The 21,687-nt window shown below is 40.6% G+C and overlaps 1 protein-coding gene and 1 long non-coding RNA gene across 3 annotated transcripts in view; one reads left to right on the forward strand and one right to left on the reverse strand.

The window, feature by feature from the left end:
- The window catches only part of LOC137194396 (uncharacterized), a 115,361-nt gene extending 109,988 nt beyond the window's left edge, over positions 1–5,373 (forward strand). Inside the window, exons 3-4 of the long non-coding RNA XR_010930959.1 lie at positions 4,132–4,163; positions 4,885–5,373. This is a non-coding gene — a long non-coding RNA (uncharacterized lncRNA). The remainder of the gene's footprint in view (positions 1–4,131; positions 4,164–4,884) is intronic.
- A 10,289-nt stretch (positions 5,374–15,662) lies between these two features.
- adcyap1b (adenylate cyclase activating polypeptide 1b) lies at positions 15,663–19,555 on the reverse strand. 2 transcript variants are annotated; one of them, XM_067606269.1, is made up of 5 exons: positions 18,698–19,555; positions 18,181–18,285; positions 17,045–17,179; positions 16,609–16,713; positions 15,663–15,986 (listed from the first exon to the last, which is right to left on the reverse strand). In XM_067606269.1, the coding sequence occupies exons 2-5, from the start codon at positions 18,282–18,284 to the stop codon at positions 15,803–15,805; spliced, it is 528 nt and encodes a 175-aa protein (XP_067462370.1). In that variant the 5' UTR covers position 18,285; positions 18,698–19,555; the 3' UTR covers positions 15,663–15,802. The 2 variants fall into 2 exon arrangements, with proteins under 2 accessions (XP_067462370.1, XP_067462371.1); XM_067606270.1 differs by lacking the exon at positions 16,609–16,713.
- Between the last annotated feature and the right edge of the window lie 2,132 nt (positions 19,556–21,687).

The raw sequence follows: 21,687 nt of genomic DNA on the forward strand, positions 1-21,687 counted from the left end.
TGTCTTTAATGTTGGCTGGTATTGTGGGTTGCTACAGGAATCATGAAAATAGCTTTGTCCAACTGAGAGTTTGTTGCAGTCGATTTGGCAGCGGGACACCTAGGCTGTTTAAAAGCTCTCTATCTGCCTGTCTTCTCCTCCTGTTCTTTCTCTCTCTCTCTCTCTCTCTGCCTCACAGACAAAGTGACTTGACTCCAGGCTGTGTTTGCTATACACTGCAGCATCACTGAGATGTTCAATAATGTTTTTCTATAATTAGAAGCTGTTGTAGCGCACTCATTTCCCCTCTTTATTCCTCTCCGGTTGCTGTTGGCTGTGTCCCTGGTTTCATGATTGGATGATACAAGCTATATTTTGCCACCATATGGCTACCTGTCATATAAGTAAACTCTATAATAACCTTGGTTTTATTACAGCAAAAATAATTTCCCTCCTGATTCTGTGAGAATGGGGTTTTCATATTAAAACTGAGTGGTGAATAGAACGCTGCTCAACTCCTGTTCACAGTTTATGAGTAGCTTTATCTCACAAAATCCATCCGTGTTTTGGTGAGTACAAACTTCCACAGTGAACATAGGAGCACTTGGTGAATTCAAAAGGAAGCACTTAAACATCCAGAGGAGAAAATCTTTGTTTGCATTAGCTGTTGTTTGTTTGCTCGTACGATCCTCCCTTTTCCCTCCCTCTGCCACCACTTGCATCATTACACCATTCAGCCCCAGTGCTGGTGTTAAGGGGGTAAACCGGCCCCTTTGGAATCCTTCAATGGCCATTATTAGTATTCTGTGGGGAAATAAAAGGACCCATCTGTGGAGGTGGTGATGAGGGGGTGACAGGAGGACAGGGGGAGGAGGAGGGGAGGAGAGGGGGGGGCGTCCCTTGAGAGACCAAGGGATTAACCACTGACACATGGAGCCTGCTAATAAGGCGGTTTGAAGAACCCCATCTATAGGATCAGTACATGGACACGTAATGCATACCGTACATATACAAACACACACACACACACGCTTGCACAAACACTCATATAGTTTATATGCATAAAAGATCAGCTGCATCTTTCACACACTCAAGTAGAGCCTCAAAGTCTATCACACATACACACAAACACACACACAGGCAAACACACACTGTCGCATCTTTATTAAATTTGTAGTAGGGCCACATCTGGTCACATACACCCAGAGAACAAAAGGGAGAGGCTGAAGGGGGGAGAAAAGCCCAGTGTCAGATATGGAGATTTCATTCCGTGCTGCAGAGTATTAATGTGCGTGTGCACGCGCCAAGCATCTGTCACATATAATTGGAGGGTGTCAGGTGCGGACACAGGGCCAGATTCAGTCCACCCACAACATGAATTGTCTGCTCCTGTGACTGGTAGAATCTGTGTGTCAACATCTATATTTATTACGGGGCTGACCCAGAGGTTTGGGAACGACGACTGCCTGATGGGGGATGAATGACTCTCAAGATTGTCATGAATCAGGCCGCATCACCCGCAGTCTCATTTGCAGTGCACCTCAGCGTTGCTGTTGTTGATTTAATCAGAATTCATTGATTGTCCAGAGCTTTTCTCCTGAGTGGGTCTTTGTTGGCTGAGTGGAAAAAAGAAAACTCAATGTCTGTTAGGTAGATATGTTTACACTTTAATAGAGCATCTTTGTTAAAGCAGTAAAGCGGGACTTGTTTGTTTCGCCGTCCAAATTATCTCCTCTCCAAGTGCAGCGAACACACAAGGGGATCCAAGTGCATGAACATGAGAACCTTCCTCTCATGAGACCTACCTGTCACCGCCACCGCACACAAGCCCCCAAGAGTCTCCGATCCTGCTTGATAGAAGAACCCGCTGCACCCAGCAGAAGGTTTTGACATTTCCCTCCAGTAGTTTTGTTTGTGAAAGCAGTCCAAATTGTCTTGGTGTGTACATCCTTGTATCCGTTTTATCAGACTGCTCATGAATGTCTGCTGACATGAGGAAAAGTATTGCTCATTACCTTCAGGTTTCATCCACACTAGGTAATATGTCACATGAGTTGATGAGACAGCTTGGAGTGAGAATTTACCCAAGGGGCGAGGCAATTAACTAGCATGCAGAGCAGCCTCCACAACAATACAACACAGGGGGTTTTGCCTTCCCCAGTGTCTCTGTCTAACCTAAATTTAACTTAAATGACAATATAGTTTAGAGTGCTGGGATAGAAATAGATCACTGGGACCGGAGGAGAGACAAGGTAATGTAATGTCATTCACCGCAAATCAGGTCTAGTTGGCTTCCTGAGATACGGTGGATCCAGAAATAGAATTTTGCTGACAGAGGAAGTTGTTGCGACCAAAGATCGATACACTCTCACTCGCCCCCCCTGCTTTAAACGTAAGGCATTTTTCTGAGCGCTGCATTTTGTTTTCCCTGTTCCTGTCTGGCCGTACCCAGACTTAAGAGACGGTGGTTTTGTCTTTAACAAAGTTTACTCCTGAAAGACTGTAGTGCCAGCAGAGTCAGCTTACATGGGAATTATGCGAGTGGAGGCTCCAGTCACTCAGGATTTTGCTTTATAACATTTGTTTTTAAACATTTCCAATAGAGCTACAACAAATTATTATTTTCATCATCGATTAGCCTGTTTATCATTTTCTTCATGAATGGACTTCTTGTTCAGTCTATGAAATGTCAAACAACAGCGAAAAAATACTTGTTATAATTTGTCAGAGCCCCAGGTGAAGTCTTCAAATTGCTTGTTTTGTCCAACTTACTGTCCAAAACCCAAAGATATTCAATTCACTTTCATATGACAAAGAAAATTTGAAAATCCTCACATTTGAGTTGCTGGAACCAGCGAATGTTTAGCAATTTGCTTGAGAGATTTGTTAAATTATTAATCGATCAGTACAGTCGCAAATGTATTTTTTGTCAATCAACTCATCGATTAATCAACTAATCATTTCAGCTTTACTCATTCATTGTTGCTATTAACAGTCCTGCTCACAGCTTTCTGTGTATTTTTACCCAAAGTGCGCGTTCAGACCAATAACAGCCCAAGGAGCTGTTTTGGCTTGTTTCAGGCACCAGTGAGACATTAAATGCAGTCCAGTAAGTCCAGTTTGAGGTAACAGATCTGTGGATCTAAAGGCTTCTCAGAGGCCAAAACACAGCACAGCAGTTTATAATACTTTAAGTCAGGCTTTTACAACTGTGGAGAATGATCGTTGGCAATCATTTTGTCATACATTGCTATGATCGCAAGGTAAACAGTACAAATACAGTGTTCACATTAGAAAGTTATCTGCTTGGAATGTGTGATTGCTCGTATTAGGCTCTACTGAATGCAGCCTAAGGGTGTGGAGGTTGGGGTGGTGGGTGGGTGTGTATTGTGTCTGATTTGTATGCAGGACAATGGAGTTTACCTTAACTATCTTAGTTGCCATGCACAGATATTGTAAAACTTTGGCATTAGACATAATTCAAGGTTTTACGGAATTATCATTTCAACAATCCTGTCTGTCATCATTGTCGGTTGTGACAACAACAAGTTATTCAGTTATGACAGTGAGTCATATTGCATTCTTTACACATGTGAAAAGTACATTTCTACACTGGACAAATGTAGATTCAGGAGGTTGTGATTTATGTCTGCAGTGACTGTTCAAATCTATCATAAATTAAGGTCAAATAAACAGATAGTGGCATCTGTCTGGCATAGTGCTGAGTTTTACACTCAGAGTTAAACACCAATGATTTTGCCTCGCGCCAACATGCGGCAGTCAATCTTTCCCCATATGGCTCTGAACATGCTCACAAGCTGCTGTCAGTCACTGACTAGATACCTCCCACACCAAACAGTGGAAGTGAGACAGGCCTACGCTACACGTCCAGCAAAACAGCAGCAGATGGTGAATATTCTGGATCCACGAGCCATTGTGATGGACACCTCTGAGACTCAACTGAGTGACAGCTGTTTCTCAGTGCGCGTCTACTTACTGTGCAATCAGCCACGGATCAGGGAAACGACCTGACGGGTGTATTGGCAGGAGGATTGACAAGAAAAGCTTAATCACAGATATATGATGTCATCAACATGCACCATAAAGTGTATGATTAAAGTCAAAAGTGAGTTTTTCTTCTTGTTCCTTCAGTCGGACGTTTGACCTTCACTGTGCAGAATGAGGTATGTACAGAGTTTGACAGTAGGAGAAGTTTTCATTCATCTGTTTAAAGTGGAAAGTTTCTCTGTGCTCACCTTAAATCTGAGTTTAACACCTACGAGCAAGATTTGCAACATCACAACTAGTTTGGATTCATTCTGAAGATAAAACCACTAAAAATAAACTCAAGACTTATATAATTGTTTCTCAAAGTAGATATATACTGTTCAAGGCATTTCAAAGCAGTCTGAACGCAATTTGTAGACTTAACTACAAAAGTAAGGCAACTGATTTGATTTCTTCCTACAGCTGAGCAATGTGACGTCAATCAATAATTTCACAAATTTACCATGTTTTTTTTTTTTTTAACCTTAATTCCATAATTTGTATTACTGCCACAGTAGCTCTCTGTCAGCTTATTTCAGTAGATCATGTAATACAGATGTTAGCTGTCAAACTATTAAAAGTGGGGTTTATTTGAAATGAAAGCTTGCTAGTATGTGTCTTGCCTGCAAATAATAACAAACCATTTATCCTTAGGAAATAAAACACCAGAACCATTGTAGTTAAACAATAGTTAATAGTCTGTAAACCATGATTCACACTAACGACCACACGCAGGGAACAGCTTAAAAAACAGCTAAATTAAGTCAGTAAGAGATTTTGAACATTCATACATTTTTGATATTCACAGCCCCTTTTCTTAATTTTTAATTTTTTTCTCTGTCTTTTTTCTCTTTGCAGAAAATATCATTGCAAACTATCACCCCTGATCATTTGCAAGTGTTTCGGCTTGTGCCAATCATCTAACATTTCTCTGGAAACAACTCTGGAAAAATACTCGAGCAAATAAACTCCTGGTTTAGCGTGATGATGTGTGACAGTTGCAGAGAGAATACAGCAAATGTGTAAATGATGGGAATAAATTTAAACACTGATAAGCGCAGAAAATAAGTGTAAAAAATATCATTAACATCTTTTTAAGTGTTAGAATCAGTGTTGTTTTGTGAGCATTATTTGTTTTGTTAAAATTAGACTTCCTCTTTCTTCTTCCTTTGTTTTCCACCTTTTTAAAAATTGTGTGCCTACTTTGAAACCAGCTAATTCTGAATTAAGTTGCTGAAAATATTTAGACAAAAAAAAAAGTTTTTAGTCTATTCTTTAGGTACCTCATCTTCATCATTTGTGTCTCCACTTAGTTCAACATGAGTCAATAAAATGAGCTTCACGTGATTATCTGCAGTGTGTTTGTTTTTATTTGGAACATCTTTACTGCTAACTAAGCAGTCATTGCTGTGTTGTTTTCACTGCGTTTCGGTGCCAGTACTATGATGTCACTAGACTGACAGCAGCTGCCAAACCGCCAAACAAACAGGCATGGGTTGATCTACTGAGACTACAAATAACAGAACAGCAGAAATTAACACTGCCCCAGTGACCGTGTGTGAAGAGACGAGAATATGTCCACCACTATTTTCATGCATGTTTTATGAAATCATATGAGAAATGTGTCACTGCATTATTTTTACTTTTCTATTACAGATCACAGCGGGCAAATACCCGTTGCAGATGTTTGTCTAGGATAATAAATATAGTCTGTCTAGACTGTGACTAAGAGCAGAAGGTACCAGTCCACAAAAAAACCCAGACACATCTGCTTCTCATCATCTATTCTCATGATTGGTTGTCATGTTAAAAGTGAAAACAGTGACAGTTTACTCAAAACAAACAAACAAAAATAACTGACTCTGCACAAGCTCAAAAAACTCATCAGCAACATTGTGCACATAGCAAACCAAGGCAATGGAGGAGTGCCAAATTATACTGTATTATCAACTGTGCAATGGTTCAGCTGATAGTGGAGTGTTTGTAATGAATTTCACTCTCACGAAAGTTTGGCAAGAACTCTGTCCAGGACATTTTGAAATATAGTTAATAAAATGCAGTTGTTATAAGTTAGCTAGAGGTCTAAACTTGTATCAAGTTTTTGCCAGTTTTGATAACTGTCTGTTTGATAACTTTCACCAAACTTCAGCTTATAATTAAAAAAAAACAACATATCTTTCGCTTCTTCTTCAAGAATGAGATGCAGAACCAATCAGACTCCTCCAATTAAACCTCTGTGTATTTTATTCTCCTTTCACGATGCCTTCAGGCTCCCCTCTGAAACCAGACACCACATAGGTTTCATTGCTGCAAAGAAGAGAATTTCACTTCTACAGTTATAGATTTTTATTAATTTATGTATTTCATCTTATTAAAATGAGAGAAGTAATGGATTGCAAGTTTGTCGATTGATCGAACATATCTTAACGAAAACTAATGCCGGCTGGGGTGAAGTTATAAAACAGCACTTTTCCATCCTGTGGAGATCAAACCGAAGAGGTAACGTTAGCATAATTTCATGTGTTATAACCAGTTTCAGACCAACCATTATCAAGCCAGCACGTGCTTTCACCCGTGCTGTCAGTGAAATTGTGCTCAGTTGCAGATTAGTCTATAGCCTTTAAAAACAGGCCTGAGTTCACATCTGCTCTAATCAGAATATGTATTTTCCACACAAAAAGAAGAGAAATCCCACATTACAAAGACAATACAAAGAATCTCTGTCTTACTGAAGGTGAACTTCCTCCAGATATTAATGTCTGTCCTTGCAATTAAACAAGTTTGGGTCAGCAAATGCAGCTCATAGTGTATACATTTCAGATGAATCACTATAGTATTATAGTCAGTTACAGAAAGTAGGAAATCATAAAATTTAAATTTCACAGATTGCTGCTTTGGTGCATGATTGTTTCAGCGTTATGTCAATCAATGTAACAAAAGATCCCTGATGAGAAGAACCGTGTAGGAGGGGGAGCCTTCCAACAGAAGGGAAGAAAGAAAAAAAGGGGGAGATTGCGGGAGACGCAGACAGAACCTGCTTCTCTACTATGCCATCCGGATGCTGTACCCCAGGGAGCGCAGGATGTCGCTCACAGGTGTGAATGAAGAGCCTGGTTGGTTGCCTTGCCTCCCTATGTTTCCCACTCGCACCTGTCTCCTTATCGCACAGCTCCACTTTTTATAGAGCTGCCGCAGACAATTCCCAAAGTTACGGGTTGCTTCAATGACAGGCAGTGCCTTTTTGTTTTGAGTATATGTGAAAAGATGGGAAAAGCCTATGCCTGCTTTGTGCCGCCTCCTCTCAAAGTGAATGCTTACCCTTTTGGCATGCATACGAGATATGGGATAAATCAATCTCTTAAGATCTCCATGTGTGAACGCTTGCAAGCATGAGAAGTTTATAAGAACGGAGAAGGTGCATTTTACAAAGTTGATACAAGAATGTTAAAACAAGAAACTGTTCCGATTACGAACAAAAGATGTTAAAGTCTCGGTGCGTTTTCTTTGAAGCTGTAGACCAGAGAGAAGACACTTTCTCTTGCAGTTTTTCTATTCTCCACCAACTTTTTCTTGTGTTTTATTGTCCATAGAACTTCCATCAAGAGTTGTGCCCTTAGAAACAGCACGACTACATCCCCCTGTGCTATATAGTCATTGCCAATATTTTATCGACACATAAAGCACCCACCCACCACACATACACACACCCACACAGACGCGTACACACGCTCCTGTCGTGTTCATTAAAACGAAAGAAGAAAGATAACATAACCACAAGCTGTGTGTCAGCGTGTAAATTTGATTCTCATGAGCACATAGCACATGAAGCCCGAACCTGACAAGCGTCTCTGTTTCTACCACTAGGATGAACACCATTCATTAACACTCTTCTCATTCAGGAAATCTCACAACTTTAGAGAAGTGAGGGTGAATGATGTGGAAAGGGATGCAACAGTGGATATCTGTGGGGGGGATGGAGTAATGGGGTGTCTTTCTCCTTCATTCGGAGGAAGGTGAGACAGACGGGGAGGAGAATGAAAAAGAGCATGAACGTTATTAATTCTCACTAATCTCACACTGAGTTTTCACACCTAACTGCTCCAGTAATAATGCATTATTCAGTGTTTGCACAGCCTCTCCCAATCCAGAATGAGTTGTGGGAGCCTATGAGTTACAGGCAAAGTAAAAAAAAAAAAAACGGGGAAAAAAGGTAAAGCTGCAAGGTGTCCGCTTGTTCACCTTACACTGAACTCTGAAGGTCAGCATGTGTGAAGTTTTGTTGTAGTAGTGCATCAGTGCTTTAGCAAACCAAACACGACTTCTGAGATTCATACAACAACATAACACAACTTCCTAGTAAAGTCAAGTCATCACACTCCAGTAAATTCAAAAGCCAGCTGGCCCACCCGCTGTGGCGCACCTCTGCCATTGCTATCGACAGAAATTTTAAGAAGCACATGGGACGCAGCGGTTCTTTCTTCCTGTCTTTTGGAGAACCACAGTGGGAGAAAACGGCACTTTAAAGAAATTTGTTTGATGTAAAACAACATGGAGCCGCAAGCTCCAGGGAGTTTTCCTGTTAAGTACTGCTGAGGATGTTGAATGGAACTTCTGAGGATAAGCCTGTTAAAAATGTGTGCTAACATATGAGGGTTTGCACCATAATGGACCTACATGAGAGGGAAATCCTGCAAATACAATTTAACTGAAGGTCATATTTGTAAGCCTTTCTTAATGTTAGAGCTTGCACTTGGAAAGGGAGGATTTGCCACCACAGGACAATTCAGACAGTGACAGAGCTGTCAGTGACGACAGGACATTCAGATTATTTTCTTTGAGGATAGATTTTATATTATTGTTCTAAGAAGTAAACCTGCACCTACGTAAATTAAATCCATGTATTAACAATGGATGAAATGATACGTAATGTGAAAAGGGTCACTAGTGACAAACTCACAGAGAATTATGACCCAATCTGCAGTTCTCCTCACCTCTACAGAGTGTTTTCAGTCTTTCAGGTCATTGTTTTAGTTTTTACAGCCCCCAACTTCACTGTTTTGGTTCAGTCTCATGGCTCTCATCAGCGTAGTTTCCAGAAACGGCTGTTTTCAGTGAGAAGCTGTGATAAACCCACTGTGCACTAACTGCCCAGCACCAATCAGAGGGCAGACAAAGCTGGCAAGTAGCTGATGACAAGTGGAGACCAAAACAGAGCTAAAAGGACAGCAAATATTGGACTCACACTCATCAGGTACGACTCAGAATGGACGCCAATGTTACTCAGTATCTACTGGATGTGTTAATTGGCAGTTAACATGTTTGCTGCAACAGCTTCATAAGGTGATAATGTGACAGTGTTTCAATAGCTTGCTGTGCTTCCCCAAGTAGTCTAAAATATACATTAATGCAGGTTTAAATTTTACTTGCATCAAAACTTATCTTTGTTTTTCTATTCTCTAGAAAGTGTAAAAGAGACCCAAAGTGTCTTATATTTGTTCTTTCAACACTCTTCTGTTCCACAATATCCCTGTTTGTATTCATACTTAACATTTCTATGCTTGTAATTTGTAACATTTGTAGCAAAATGCACTATTTTCCAAGTACTTTATTGATTGTTTGTAACATTGTAACCAGTACCCTGCACTTCTAGTCAACATTTGTACATTGGATCTCTTTTATTTACTTTTTTTCTACTTGTTTGTTTATGTGCGTATATGTTATGTGTATGTACACATTTGTGTATGTACCTATATACAAATATATATTATTATCATCTTATCTTATTACATTGGAAACTGTTGATATGAAAACATAACATTTAACACTCCTCATGATATCCAGAGGATGTACTGTAAGAGCTTAAGTCTCAGGATGCTGTTTATTTTAAGGTGCATATCACATTCAAACTTAGCTCGGAGACACACTCATTCAGTAGCTGAGAAAATAATATTTCTCATGGTCATTTTTCTTCCTCATAATAGATGATTGATAGTGCTTGTTACCCATGATTACTCAAGCAGCACAGGTAAAGTGTTTCGCTCTAAGCCAGAAGCAACTCTTGATCAGTGATCCATGTCTGCAAACCCTCGCCCACATCTCCTGTTTTCCTCCTCCCTGTCTCCTCTGTCTCTCTCTCTCTGTATCGCTGCTCCCAGAGGGGCTGCCGTTCACCGCAGAGTGCCTCCTGCTTAATGGTAGATGTGACAGAGTCCACCACAAGATGGGATTTAAGGGAGAAGGGCTTCGGTGCTGCCACAGTCACAGGGGTTTCATTGCAGGCATGACCCCCCCCCCCCCCCCAAAAAAAAGAAAAAAAAAAACCTGACCACTAAATGATTCATGAGGTGAAAGAAATGCAAGGTGGGGGTGAGGTGTGTGTGTGTGTGTGTGCGATTGCATCATTGCTGTGTCTGGGCCTCTCTTGTGAGTGCTGTATTCTTAACCCTGAAGGGGGGGGTGGGGGTGGGGGGGGTTGGGGTTAGTGTTTGTGTTGTAAGGGAATAAACACACAAGGAAGGAAAGGCATGAATGTTAATCAAGCAAGCAATAAATCAGCGTTACACATGCATACACACTTCTGTCTCCACACGCTCATCAGACACATGGTGACAAAGAAAGCTGGGTGTGGCTGTGGTGCTGGGGGGACCTGGTGGTTTGTGTGTGAGGGTGGGGGGGGGCAGCATGGGTATCCCCACTGGAAAAGCCCTGAACACAACCTCCCCTTCCCCCTCTAACACCTTACACATGATTAAGACGTGTCTAGAGGCATTGTAGGGCACAGGGAAGATTATTAAAAGCTGTGCATGATTCCAAAATCTGTGTAGTGTGAGCCATGCTGTTTTTTTTTTTGGGGTGGGGGGGGTTCGGAGCTCTAATTTTAGGTTCTCTTCCCATTTTCCCTCCAAGAAACTGCCAACAAAACAAGCCAACTCTCTTGGAAAATTAAGATCAATTGTAAAACAGCTTGTGGACGCTAATGGAGAGATAAGAAGTGGAGTGAGGCATGCCACACAGGAGCGAAGATGCGGGGCTGTGAGGAAGGGAGGAGCCATATTTTTATTGATTCAGGCATTAATGTACATTATGTACAAATTGGTTCAGCGTGGCCCCTCTTGTGAAGCCTACTGCTGCGCAAACAAATTGGAGCATTTGTCTCAATATCCACTGGTGGGCGTATCAGGGCGTGAATATCAAATCCAATTTGTTTACGAAGAGGCCTACATTTTTGGTTCATTTCACCCGGAGTCGGTGCGTGCAGCTTTTTTAGAGCTGGAAAAAATGTCACAGGAGAAATCCAGGAATCTCTGCTTGTCAAGAGGACTAAGCCCGCTTTGCTTCTTGACAGCTGAAGAAAAGTGAGAGAGGGGGAAGGGAGGGACGGATAAATAAAGAATGGAGACGTCCTATATATCACACAGGTAGCTGAAACCTTGACAGTTGACAATCTGTCAGCCTTTCATAGCAACAGGGCCATGAATCAACGTCCTCAGGGAAGAAAGAAAGATATATGTCTCAGAATGTGAGTGTGTGGCAGGTTTTTGTGGCTAATTCATTTTTTTTCGGATTTCATTAATCATATTTACCACCTGAGCCGGTGACTGTTGCTGTTGTTACAATATCTGTGAGACATAACAATGTGTATCTGCGCTTTCTATCTTCTGCACAGGCGATGTGTTCGCACAAATGTAAAGGCGCAATGTGGAACCTTATCCCAGTGGAAAGGCTGCTGGTCAAGGACTGCCTGTGTGTGGAGCGCACAAATAGCGAAACACAGTCACAGACATGTACACAAAAGACACTCACACACACACACAATCTCTTTATCTCACTGCTCTTCCACACATACAAACATGAACACGTTTGACACATGCGTATACATAACCGTGTCCCTTTGTGGACCGTTGCCATGCAACATTTCTCTGATTGGGTTAGTTGAGCTCTGGTGCATGTGTGCACACACACACACACATACACACACACACACACACAGTTTTGCCACACCCATCCTCCTCTCCCACGGGACACAGCTGCACTTCCAAGGCCAAGGATGGAGTGATGAGAAAGACTCCAGGAGGAGGGGATCTCTCTTAGCTCGGCTGCTCAGTCCAGGGTTGCAGCGTTTCTTGACGAGCTCCGTGTGAAGATGGATGGTTGAACTACAGGTGCTTTCACTTAGGTGTATTCAAAGCTTTACTCCATTTTCATTTTATAAAGTGTGATTTGAAATTTTAAAACCACCTGGAAATGTAATTATATGATGACAACTGCTCAATAAAAGACACCAAAGACACTTCACTTGGCTTTTTTTGCTTATGATGCAGTGTCTCTTTCTTATTGTTTGGACCAGTTCTGCACAATGCACAGCAAAGTGCTTTGCTGTTTCACTTTTGTTTAGCTCTTGCTTTAGAAAGACAAATTTAACTTGATAGAACTTCAGGTCGACATAACCCACTAGAGGATTGCAGAGTTGTTGCTGTGATGCTTGGAGGATGTTTTCACTTTATTTTCTGTAATATGGCTTAAGGTTTGTGTGTGTGTGTGTGTGTCTATGTTTCAGGAGCAGATCTGTGCTCAGACAAATATGTGGCCCCTGGCGATCATGTAAACTCCACTTTTGAGGAAGATTTCAGCTGGATTCTGGTGTCATTCACAAAACAAGGCTAAAGTATACCTCTCTGTCTTTGCTGCACTTTCTGCTGCTTCTGCTTCATAACACATTTCTATTACCCATCACCTTCAAAACGACGTATTTCAAAGATTAGACATTGATTAGAAAATGTTGTTGTTTACAAAAATTTATTCATACAAATCTTACAACACTTCCATAACATTGAGAAACGTAAAACCCCATATAAGGACTCCTGTGTGTATAATGATGTCACTTGTACTAAGGTTCACTTTTAAAACACATTGTTTTTCAGATAGATAAGAGATTAAACATTGAAGTAAGGCGTTTGGCGCTTTCAGAAATATCAACAACAGGCATTTTCTATGATCTGAACAACATCTCATCATTTTCTGAAACCCTTTTATTCTATATAGTGATGCACATAGGTGTAAAGAATAGATTGGGGCTATTTTCTGATTAATAAATTACTGACCAATATCAAAATAATCAACAACACCTCATAATCAACATTAACAAACACTGGTCATTGTTCACAACTCTCACAGACACTGAACACCCCAAACTCATGCACACACACAAACACACACACACACACACACATTGCCTGCTCCATCAACATATACATTCTATTCTTTTTTATGTCTTTTTTTTTTACTCAATAAATCATTGGCCATGCTTCAAAATAAACGCCTAATTCTACTACTCTTGGGGCAGACCAAGCCGAGCGATTAAAACAGAGTAAAAGGAAGTTTCAATGTAAGCTAATGGACTGCAGCATTGTAGGGCCACTAAAATTGCCATCTGTCACTTGTGGCGAATTTTTTTTTTTTTTTTCTCACGTCGAAGCAAGGCACCAAAGCCAAAAGCTGTTTCCACCGCCACATGCACGTTCAGTCAGTCAGTCAGTCAGTCACACAAACACACACACACACACTCAGAAATGCGCACCAACATGCACACATGTACATTAACATCCGCACACACAAACACACACACACACACACACACACACACACACACATACACACAAAGCCTGTAGGATAAAGCCAAATTGAAGAAAGAGTGTATTGATAGTTTCTAGGGGGGAACACAGGCCACTGATTGGATTGCAGGGGTGCATAAAGCTGCATTTGCATAATATTGAATAAATACATAAGATATCTCCCTAATAAAAGTCAGTGGGAAGATCCCTCTGCTGGAGGGCTGAATTTCCTTCACCTCCATTCTTTAGAGAGGGGAAACTCAGAGGGGGCCTCGCCCAAATGCAACATCTGATATTTTCTATCAGACTCATTGACCCTGATCTCACTTTGTCAGGCGAGGTGAGGCGGCGGCAGGCTCGACTCTTGTTAGTTTCTATATCCAGGGTCGACAACCTCTCTCTGTCTCTTGTGTAACAGCCTACTTTGCTTTCTCTGACTCTCTCTCTCTCTCTCACACACACACACACCGTGTCTCCTCTTCCTCTCCGTGCACACCTCTCTCTCTCTCTCTCTCTCTCTCACCTAACACTCTCCTCGTCTCTTTCTCGCATCCTCACTTCACATACCCAAGTAGACACCTAAAACAGATCAGCTTTGTCTCAACAATGAACCACAACACTAGAAGCAAAAACAACCTTTATATATATATTTTTTAAAAAAAACTTCTATCAGGACAAAGATGATCAGCAAAAAGGGGGTCCAGTGTCTTGTCTTATGATATCCACAATGACAGCAGCAGTGGAGGTAATACAAAAAAATAAATAAATAAAAAAATCAACAAGTCAGTGCAGTACCAGTTTCCACCACTTCTAGCTCTCCTTGTTCACATTTCCAACACATCTGAGGGGGAGGGGGAGGAGGAGGAGGAGGAAGGGGGGGAGAGTGGTGCTGGAATTGGCACACACAGCCCACCTCCCAAATAGCACTACTGGGGGGGGGGGGGGGCACGATGGCATGCAATTTCTAAGCAAAAATATCAAGGTGTCAGCTTCCACATGCACCAATAAATAAGAAATAAGTTAAATATTCCCTAACTTTAACCCAGATGCTACCATTCCTCTCCACCTCTCTTCAGACAAAAAAAAAAAAATGCTTCACTTCCTGTTTCTCATGTGTTCTGGGTCCATTCTAGATATTTGTAGTGCTGCCCAAATACAATCAACAAGTTGAAGCACATTCTTCCAAATATAATTCTGTCGACTGACAACATTGAGATGGATATGTGCACTGTGTGGTTTCTATACTGTACATGATACACACACACACACACACACACATATATGGAACATTCTTGACACAGTCCTATCTGGCATTATGGATCTTCCTACAGTGAATGACTTTGAGGCAAGTGAGCAAGCAGTGTTTGCAGAAACTTGAGTGCTTCCTTTTGTCATTAGTAAAGGCAATCATGCCCTTGCAAAAGCCTACAATGAAATTTTAGTTTGTTTGTTTGTTTGTTTGTTTGTTTGTTTTGAAGAGGGCTGGATTTTTTTTTTTTTTACCACCAGTTACCAAGAATGACCGTGTAAGTCAATCCATCAAATGAGAGGCTGTACAACAAAAGCCATCTGAATTCCCCTGAAGGGGCAGCAAGCTATACAAACCCAACACATCTCCCATTGAGGGAGCGAGGAGGAGGGTGGACAAGGGCAACATCTATCATTTAGGATAAGCCGGATATGCCTCACATAGCATGCTCACTGCTTCTTTGGGCCTGTTTGGAAAACAAACAACACTAAAAAAATAGAACGTTGGTTACAAAAATAAGTATAACATTCAATACTTTGATTGTCTTTTTAAAATCTATTTATTTTCTGCATATGTAGATGACCTTTAAAGATTTCAAGCGCATAACGTTGAAGGTGCACAATTATCTTTTTTTTTTTTCTATTTTTTTTTTTGTCATTTTGTTTTGTTTTCAACATCTTAACATGAAAATAAAATATTGGTCCACAAAGTATAACTGTGCGGTATCAAGTGCTTTTGTACAAAAAGAAAAAAAAACGATATTATTATTAAAATATTCATTTTAATGGCTTTACTTCATACATAAATACATGTTGAAAGAACACAGGCGCAATCCACTGGTTGGGCAGATATATCTGAATGACTTTAACGACTGGATGTATATACACAGGAGGGCAGTTTGTGCGCTTTAACAACGCTACAAATAGGCAAGTCGGCGTCCTTTGTTCCTAACTCTCTGTCTGTACCTTCTTCCCAGAACCGCTGCCAGGTATTTCTGCACGGCCATCTGCTTTCTATAGCGACTGTAGCTGTCGGTGAAGATCCCATCTGAATGTCGTTTGGATAAAGGCTCTGAGTCCTCCTCCATGCTGTTGTCATCACTGGGAGAAAAAAAAAAAGAGAGAGAGGGAAAAAAACATATTAGTTTAAGCTGCAGCCTTCTGCTTCCAAACACATTAACGCTTTTTTTCTGATTTGACATCTTAGCTTTGACAGTCTCTTGATCTTGCCATGATGCAAAGTTGCCTGCAATCATTAATAATGTATTTTAGGAGTATTTTATCTTTTCCTTGTCTTTCTTTTTTTTTTTTTTTAAAGCAAGCCAGTGTAAGAAAAACAGTGATTTAAGCGTTTTAGAAAACGTATAAATTATTCATTTGCAGTTCATTCCATATTCTGACGCATGATTTTTTCAATTGTGCTGGTGCAAACAAAAAAAAATCAATTTATGGATTGATCACAAATACATCGCAGTGTGTTTTACAGTCACAGAAAAAAAAAAAAACTGACCCTCGTTGTTAAGTATTCATGAACGCAGCACGCCACAGTGACAACAAGAGAAACGAAAAGATGCAATGAAAATGTCTAGACTTTATTTCTACAGAGAGATAAAAAAAATGAAATGAGACAGACAGTGATGCAGCAGCCTGAACTTGGGCAGCGGGAGAAACAGAAAAAGAAAAAAGATGACTGCAGGTAAACGCTTATAAGAAATGCCCTTACCCTGCACGAATTGTCATCAGAGAATGCAGATAATGTCTCGCTGTTAACTGACCCAGGATCTCCCTCAAGGCTCTATCTAATTCTTCCTCAGCATGCCTTTCTGGTCTGAGATGATAAAACGCCAAAAAACACATAGATCATCAGTGACTAAAAACAAAAAAGCGCAGACAAAATGATCAAAAGTAGCCTAAAATGTCCCCACCCACCCGCAGGTCCAATATCACACAGGCTATCCTCCCGTATCTGCCGTTATTATAACAGTATTTCAATCAACATTTTAGGCTACTCCGTATGAAAATAACACTGAACAAATAACATGAGAAACTCTGGGAAAAAAACAAAGCAAGCAAACATTATCGCAAAACAGCAAACAAGTCATTAAAAAAAATGGAATCCACGTCAAGGCTTCAGCTGTGTGACATTAAAACGCATTTACCTTTTCTCTGGTGGGTAGTAGAGAGTGTACGCGTCGTCGTTTAAGGATGGAGGGCTTCTTATAGCAATTTGGTCGCTATCAAAACCCATGTCGGATAATGAATTCCCATCCTCGTCGAAGGCGTCGTTTTCAAGTCTGCAAAAAAAAAAAAAAAAAAAAAAGCAAAAAAAAAAGGGAAGAGAGCATTCATCACCAAATCTGATCTGTACACAAGTGGGACGCGTGGAGTGAAAGAATGCCAAAATGTCTGAATCTGCTTCCAAAAATCAGTGGGAGGTTAAATGCGTTCAAGATAAAAAGGAAGAAAACGAAATATCATCCAATATCTGGGGGTGTTTTTAAAATAAAACCAGAAAACGAATTATTTCAATTCTGGAAAATACAAACTTAAAATGTGTAAAAAATATATACAGATGTATTTTTTTCTTTCTTTAAATTCTTTTTTTTTTTCATCGGGAAAATCTATTTTTAATTCCAACTTGGTGCTGCTGCTCTTAACACTGGCTACAGCCTCATTAATTATTTAAAAATCGAAACAATGGGTGTGAAAATGATCACATTTAGTGTAGGCGTGCAGCCAATAAATGTATTCAAAGAATGCTGCAATTAGTTGTGGAAAAAAATAGAATCAATAACAACCACGCCCAAATTATGGATACTTTTCACAGGACAAAAAAAAAAAGAATAAATCTTAAATGGATAGAGCTTTCCTATTCGTTTTGCCTCGCCTCTCCTTGGTGACGCCAGTCCACCGTCATCCCAAGGGCTATCCACTGCATTGACTGCACTCTCATTTTTAATAAGGGGAGTTCTGTGAACCGTCCCACCGGACAGATACCTTTACGCAATTTCCATTACCATTTTCCACCCAAGACTTGCATGTGTAGATGTTAAAATGACTGGTTTTCCTTTCGTTATTCCTCTTGATTCCGTGATTCAAACTGTGCGCACAGGTTGTGCGTAATTACGCACACTTATTTGATTGCACAAATCCAAATTCTTAAATAAGACTTAATCATTGATCACAAAGCTGCACCATCATTAAAGAACTAGATGTTCAGAAGCATTTAACATGGATTAATTTAAAAAATACAATCATAATCAGGTTGTAAAGATGCATAAGCACATACACCTACCTAATCTTAGGGTAACTTAGTCCGATAGGTGTGCAGAAGACGCTGTAGTGCATTAAGATTCCGTAGATGAGCAAGATTAAAGTCGCTTTACTCGAACTGGCCATGCTGTTAGAAAATGAAAAAACAGACAATAACATGAAACAGGTTAGTCGCTCCTATAGAAACAACATGCTCGCTTTTTTTGTTCTATCAGTCTGCGCTACTTCTCTGTTACTACAAACTAAAAAAAAAAGCTTGATCGAATAATAAACCTGTTTAAATTAACTGGATGAACACAGCGTCCGTTTGCTCAAACAAAAACGATTTCTGCCTGTTTGATTCATCCCATTTCTTAAAAGTTTAAGAGTGGCATTGACACCAGATCCATGCAGCGCCAAAGTAATTAAAAAAAAAAAACAGCAGATCTCCATGCAGTGCAGAGAAAGAAAAAGAAAAAGAATCATTTCCATTACTTTATCTTGCTCTCCAGCATTGAATTTCTCCGAGTTTTAAGAGAATCCGCAGCTAAAGCACATACCTATAGCAGGGAGGCAGGGAGAGCGCTGTGCTGTAGGATGTGATCCGGGTGCGGCTGTCGTGGTGTGTGTGTGTGAGAGAGAGAGACGGTATCTTTCTCACGGCACTTCTTTCCTGGCTGAAGCGCCTCCGTCGTCTCCTTATGTTCCCCTCAGTACAGCCTATCTCACTTTTATACACAATTAATAGGACTCAACCAGTCGCGCAGGCAAACAAAAACTCGATGGGAAAGTGCGCTGTATGTTCGTCTACATATCGTTGCTCTAAACTTTTGTCCTGTGCTGTGATTGCCTTGGATTTTTATCCATGTATCGTAAGCCTTGCCCCCCCTCCTCCTCCCTCCAATAAGTCACATTAAGGATGCTATAGACGTCATCAAGTCTTCCTCCCGGAATATAATAGTACAGTTCCTTCTTCATCGATGCATCCGTCAGACTCACCCCCCCCCCACCTCCCTCCTAAGATGGAAGTTTACTTCCAAACTTTCTTCTTAAAAAAACCCCCCAGAAATGTTAGTGAATGCATACATGAATTCATGAACTTTGCAAAGGACGATGTGACGACCCATTCAAATCAATTACTCCCACAACGCGACCGCGACAGCTTTTTTCTTTCTTTTTTTTTTTTTTTGTTTTTCCCACGCGTCATCAATAAGTCCAATTAGGCTTTTATGATTATGTCTGAGCTGGGAAATGATCATCTTTGCTGGTGGTTGCGGTTTCATGTGACTGCACGGTTTTGATGGAGGGTGGGGATCGGGCTTCCGCTGACCAAGTTCGAGGCCTCTGGGGAGTCAGGAGCTGTCCGGTGCTGAAATGAATCCTCTCAAATTGCCGCTTTCTGACATTACAGTCACTTCTCTAATCATTTCCAATAATTGCTCATTGGATATCGAGGAGAGGATTGGGGGAGGAGGGGGGGTGAGGTAGGGAGGTGGGGGTGGCGGGGGTGGGGGGGGTGGAGGGGGGTTGTTGACGCAGGATGCCGGTTCAGAGAGCCATCAGCCTACGTGGCTTTAGAAACGTTTCGCCCATTTTCCCAACATTGTTCTCAAATTATCTGTATCATTGTAATGCGCTGATTGATGTGTTAAAACGAAAAAAAAGAAAGAAAACAGAGAAAAGGCCTCATAGGTTTACTGTTATATATTTGGCAATTAACCAAGAAGCAGTTGGGCCTAATTCCTGCCACCCATACTGGGCTGATGAAGCCTCACTTTGCACTTTTTCGGCAATATGTCGAACTTATCTGCTGCTTCTCTGTAATCGATGACTTATTATTTGCTAATAAAATTGGAGAAGTGCAAACTTGGCATTAATATTCATGACATAAAATAGACGGATCACACTAGAGTTTGTCGGATATCAAACGGATGCAAGTTCTACATCTTTTTTTAAAATTATTATTATTATATTATTACTTCTTTATTAAACAAGAACCAGGCACAAAAAAAAAAAAACATTAATCTCAAAACGAGAAGAGATGATTTATGCCAGATTTTTTGCTATTAGCTCATTTCCATCTGGAAAGGTACACAGAACAATCACCAAACATTCATTTACATGCAACACCATTTCATAGTCTCTATCACACTAACAAGTATACAGACAATTCTACAAGCACACATCAACATGTAAATACCAGCACATTCATCCAGAACAACTATACAATTACTATTCATTACAGTTATTATTTCGTCTGGAAGTCTGATTAATTTCTCAGGCCTGTGTGGGGCCTCATTATCATCAGCGCTCCTTTTTGATTCATCACTGTAGCACTGAATCAGACCTATAGCTCACCGACCTATTGAAGACTTTTCCAGAGGAGGAGAGATTCACGTCAGCGTTTTGTTTACTCTGACGCAACGTGACGAACAGAGCCAGTCACTGCTAAAGGGGGCCTATCCACAACTTCTACTTCGTGGGGCGTGATTCCCAAGAGGAGCGCAACTTAAACCCCATATGTTTTAGCTGGAACAGATTACTAATACGAGGCCCTGTTGCAGCAGGTATAGACGGAGCTCAGAAGTCTGAGGAAACGGCGCCATCATGAGGAAAAAAAGAGAAACGTGCAAAGATCCGCAGAGCTTCTTTCATCACCAGAGGTACAAGGAAAAAAGATGAGCAAACTTACATCTTGGTCGTCATGACGCAAATAAGCAGTTATGTTTTCGCAGCTTTCCTCTTATCCTCACACATATTTCTTTATAATTAACTGAACTTAAAGCCATTATGTGTAGGATGTGTGTGAGGATGCTAGTAGTATCTTTTTCATTATCCTGATATCAATTGTGGAAAAAAAATTGAACAATCCCAGTGTTAATTGAAAAAAAAAAATGAAGCATCTGTACTTGACCCCTTGTCACATGTTGCATATGTCAGCATTTTCACCAAAATGCAATTTCCCCCTTTAAGCTTCTCAGATTGAGATATTTGAATAATTCTTAAGTTGACAGGAAGATGTAAAACTATCTGTATTTCACTCAAATGAAAGAAAAGTCAGGGGAAAAAACTACAAAGCTGTATTTGCGTGGCAAAAATTGTCCCATTAATCATCTTACGACCCCTCAGATTTATCTTGTGACCCCTTGGCGAGGTCTCTATGCTCTGAGCCACTGATATAAGCTACAGCTCACCTCCTCTACCTGCCATTTCCTCCAAACAGTCTGGAGTACAAACATTATATAACCAAAACTTTCAATTGCATTGTGGGATTGTGAAAACTGTTAACTCCAAAGCTTTAATAACTTCACTGTAACAGTTTTATTTGAAAATAGAAGTTCATGCTTTGATGCTCAAATCAATTGCTTTTTTCCATGATCAAAGCTAGCAGGTAAAGAAGATCATGCCTTTGCAGTAGCTGCCTCAGAATTCTGGAGTAGTCTTCCCCTTTCAGTCGAGTGCTCCCACTCATTGATACTTTTAAGGCAAAACTCAAGACGTACATGTTTTCAATGGCCTTTGGGTGCTCTTAATGATTGATTGATACTTT

This window comes from Thunnus thynnus, chromosome 12 (genome assembly GCF_963924715.1).
Source record: "Thunnus thynnus chromosome 12, fThuThy2.1, whole genome shotgun sequence".
Taxonomy (NCBI): Eukaryota; Metazoa; Chordata; class Actinopteri; order Scombriformes; family Scombridae; genus Thunnus; species Thunnus thynnus.

Bases quoted from the DNA above. Each gene is read 5' to 3' on its own strand.
- adcyap1b (XM_067606269.1), bottom strand. From the start codon at position 18,284: ATGGCCAGTTCGAGTAAAGCGACTTTAATCTTGCTCATCTACGGAATC. The intron at 17,180-18,180 runs GTAGGTGTATGT...TTTTTTTTGCAG, and splicing joins CTAAGTTACCCTAAGATTAG to ACTTGAAAACGACGCCTTCG. The intron at 16,714-17,044 runs GTAAATGCGTTT...TTATCATCTCAG, and splicing joins TACTACCCACCAGAGAAAAG to ACCAGAAAGGCATGCTGAGG.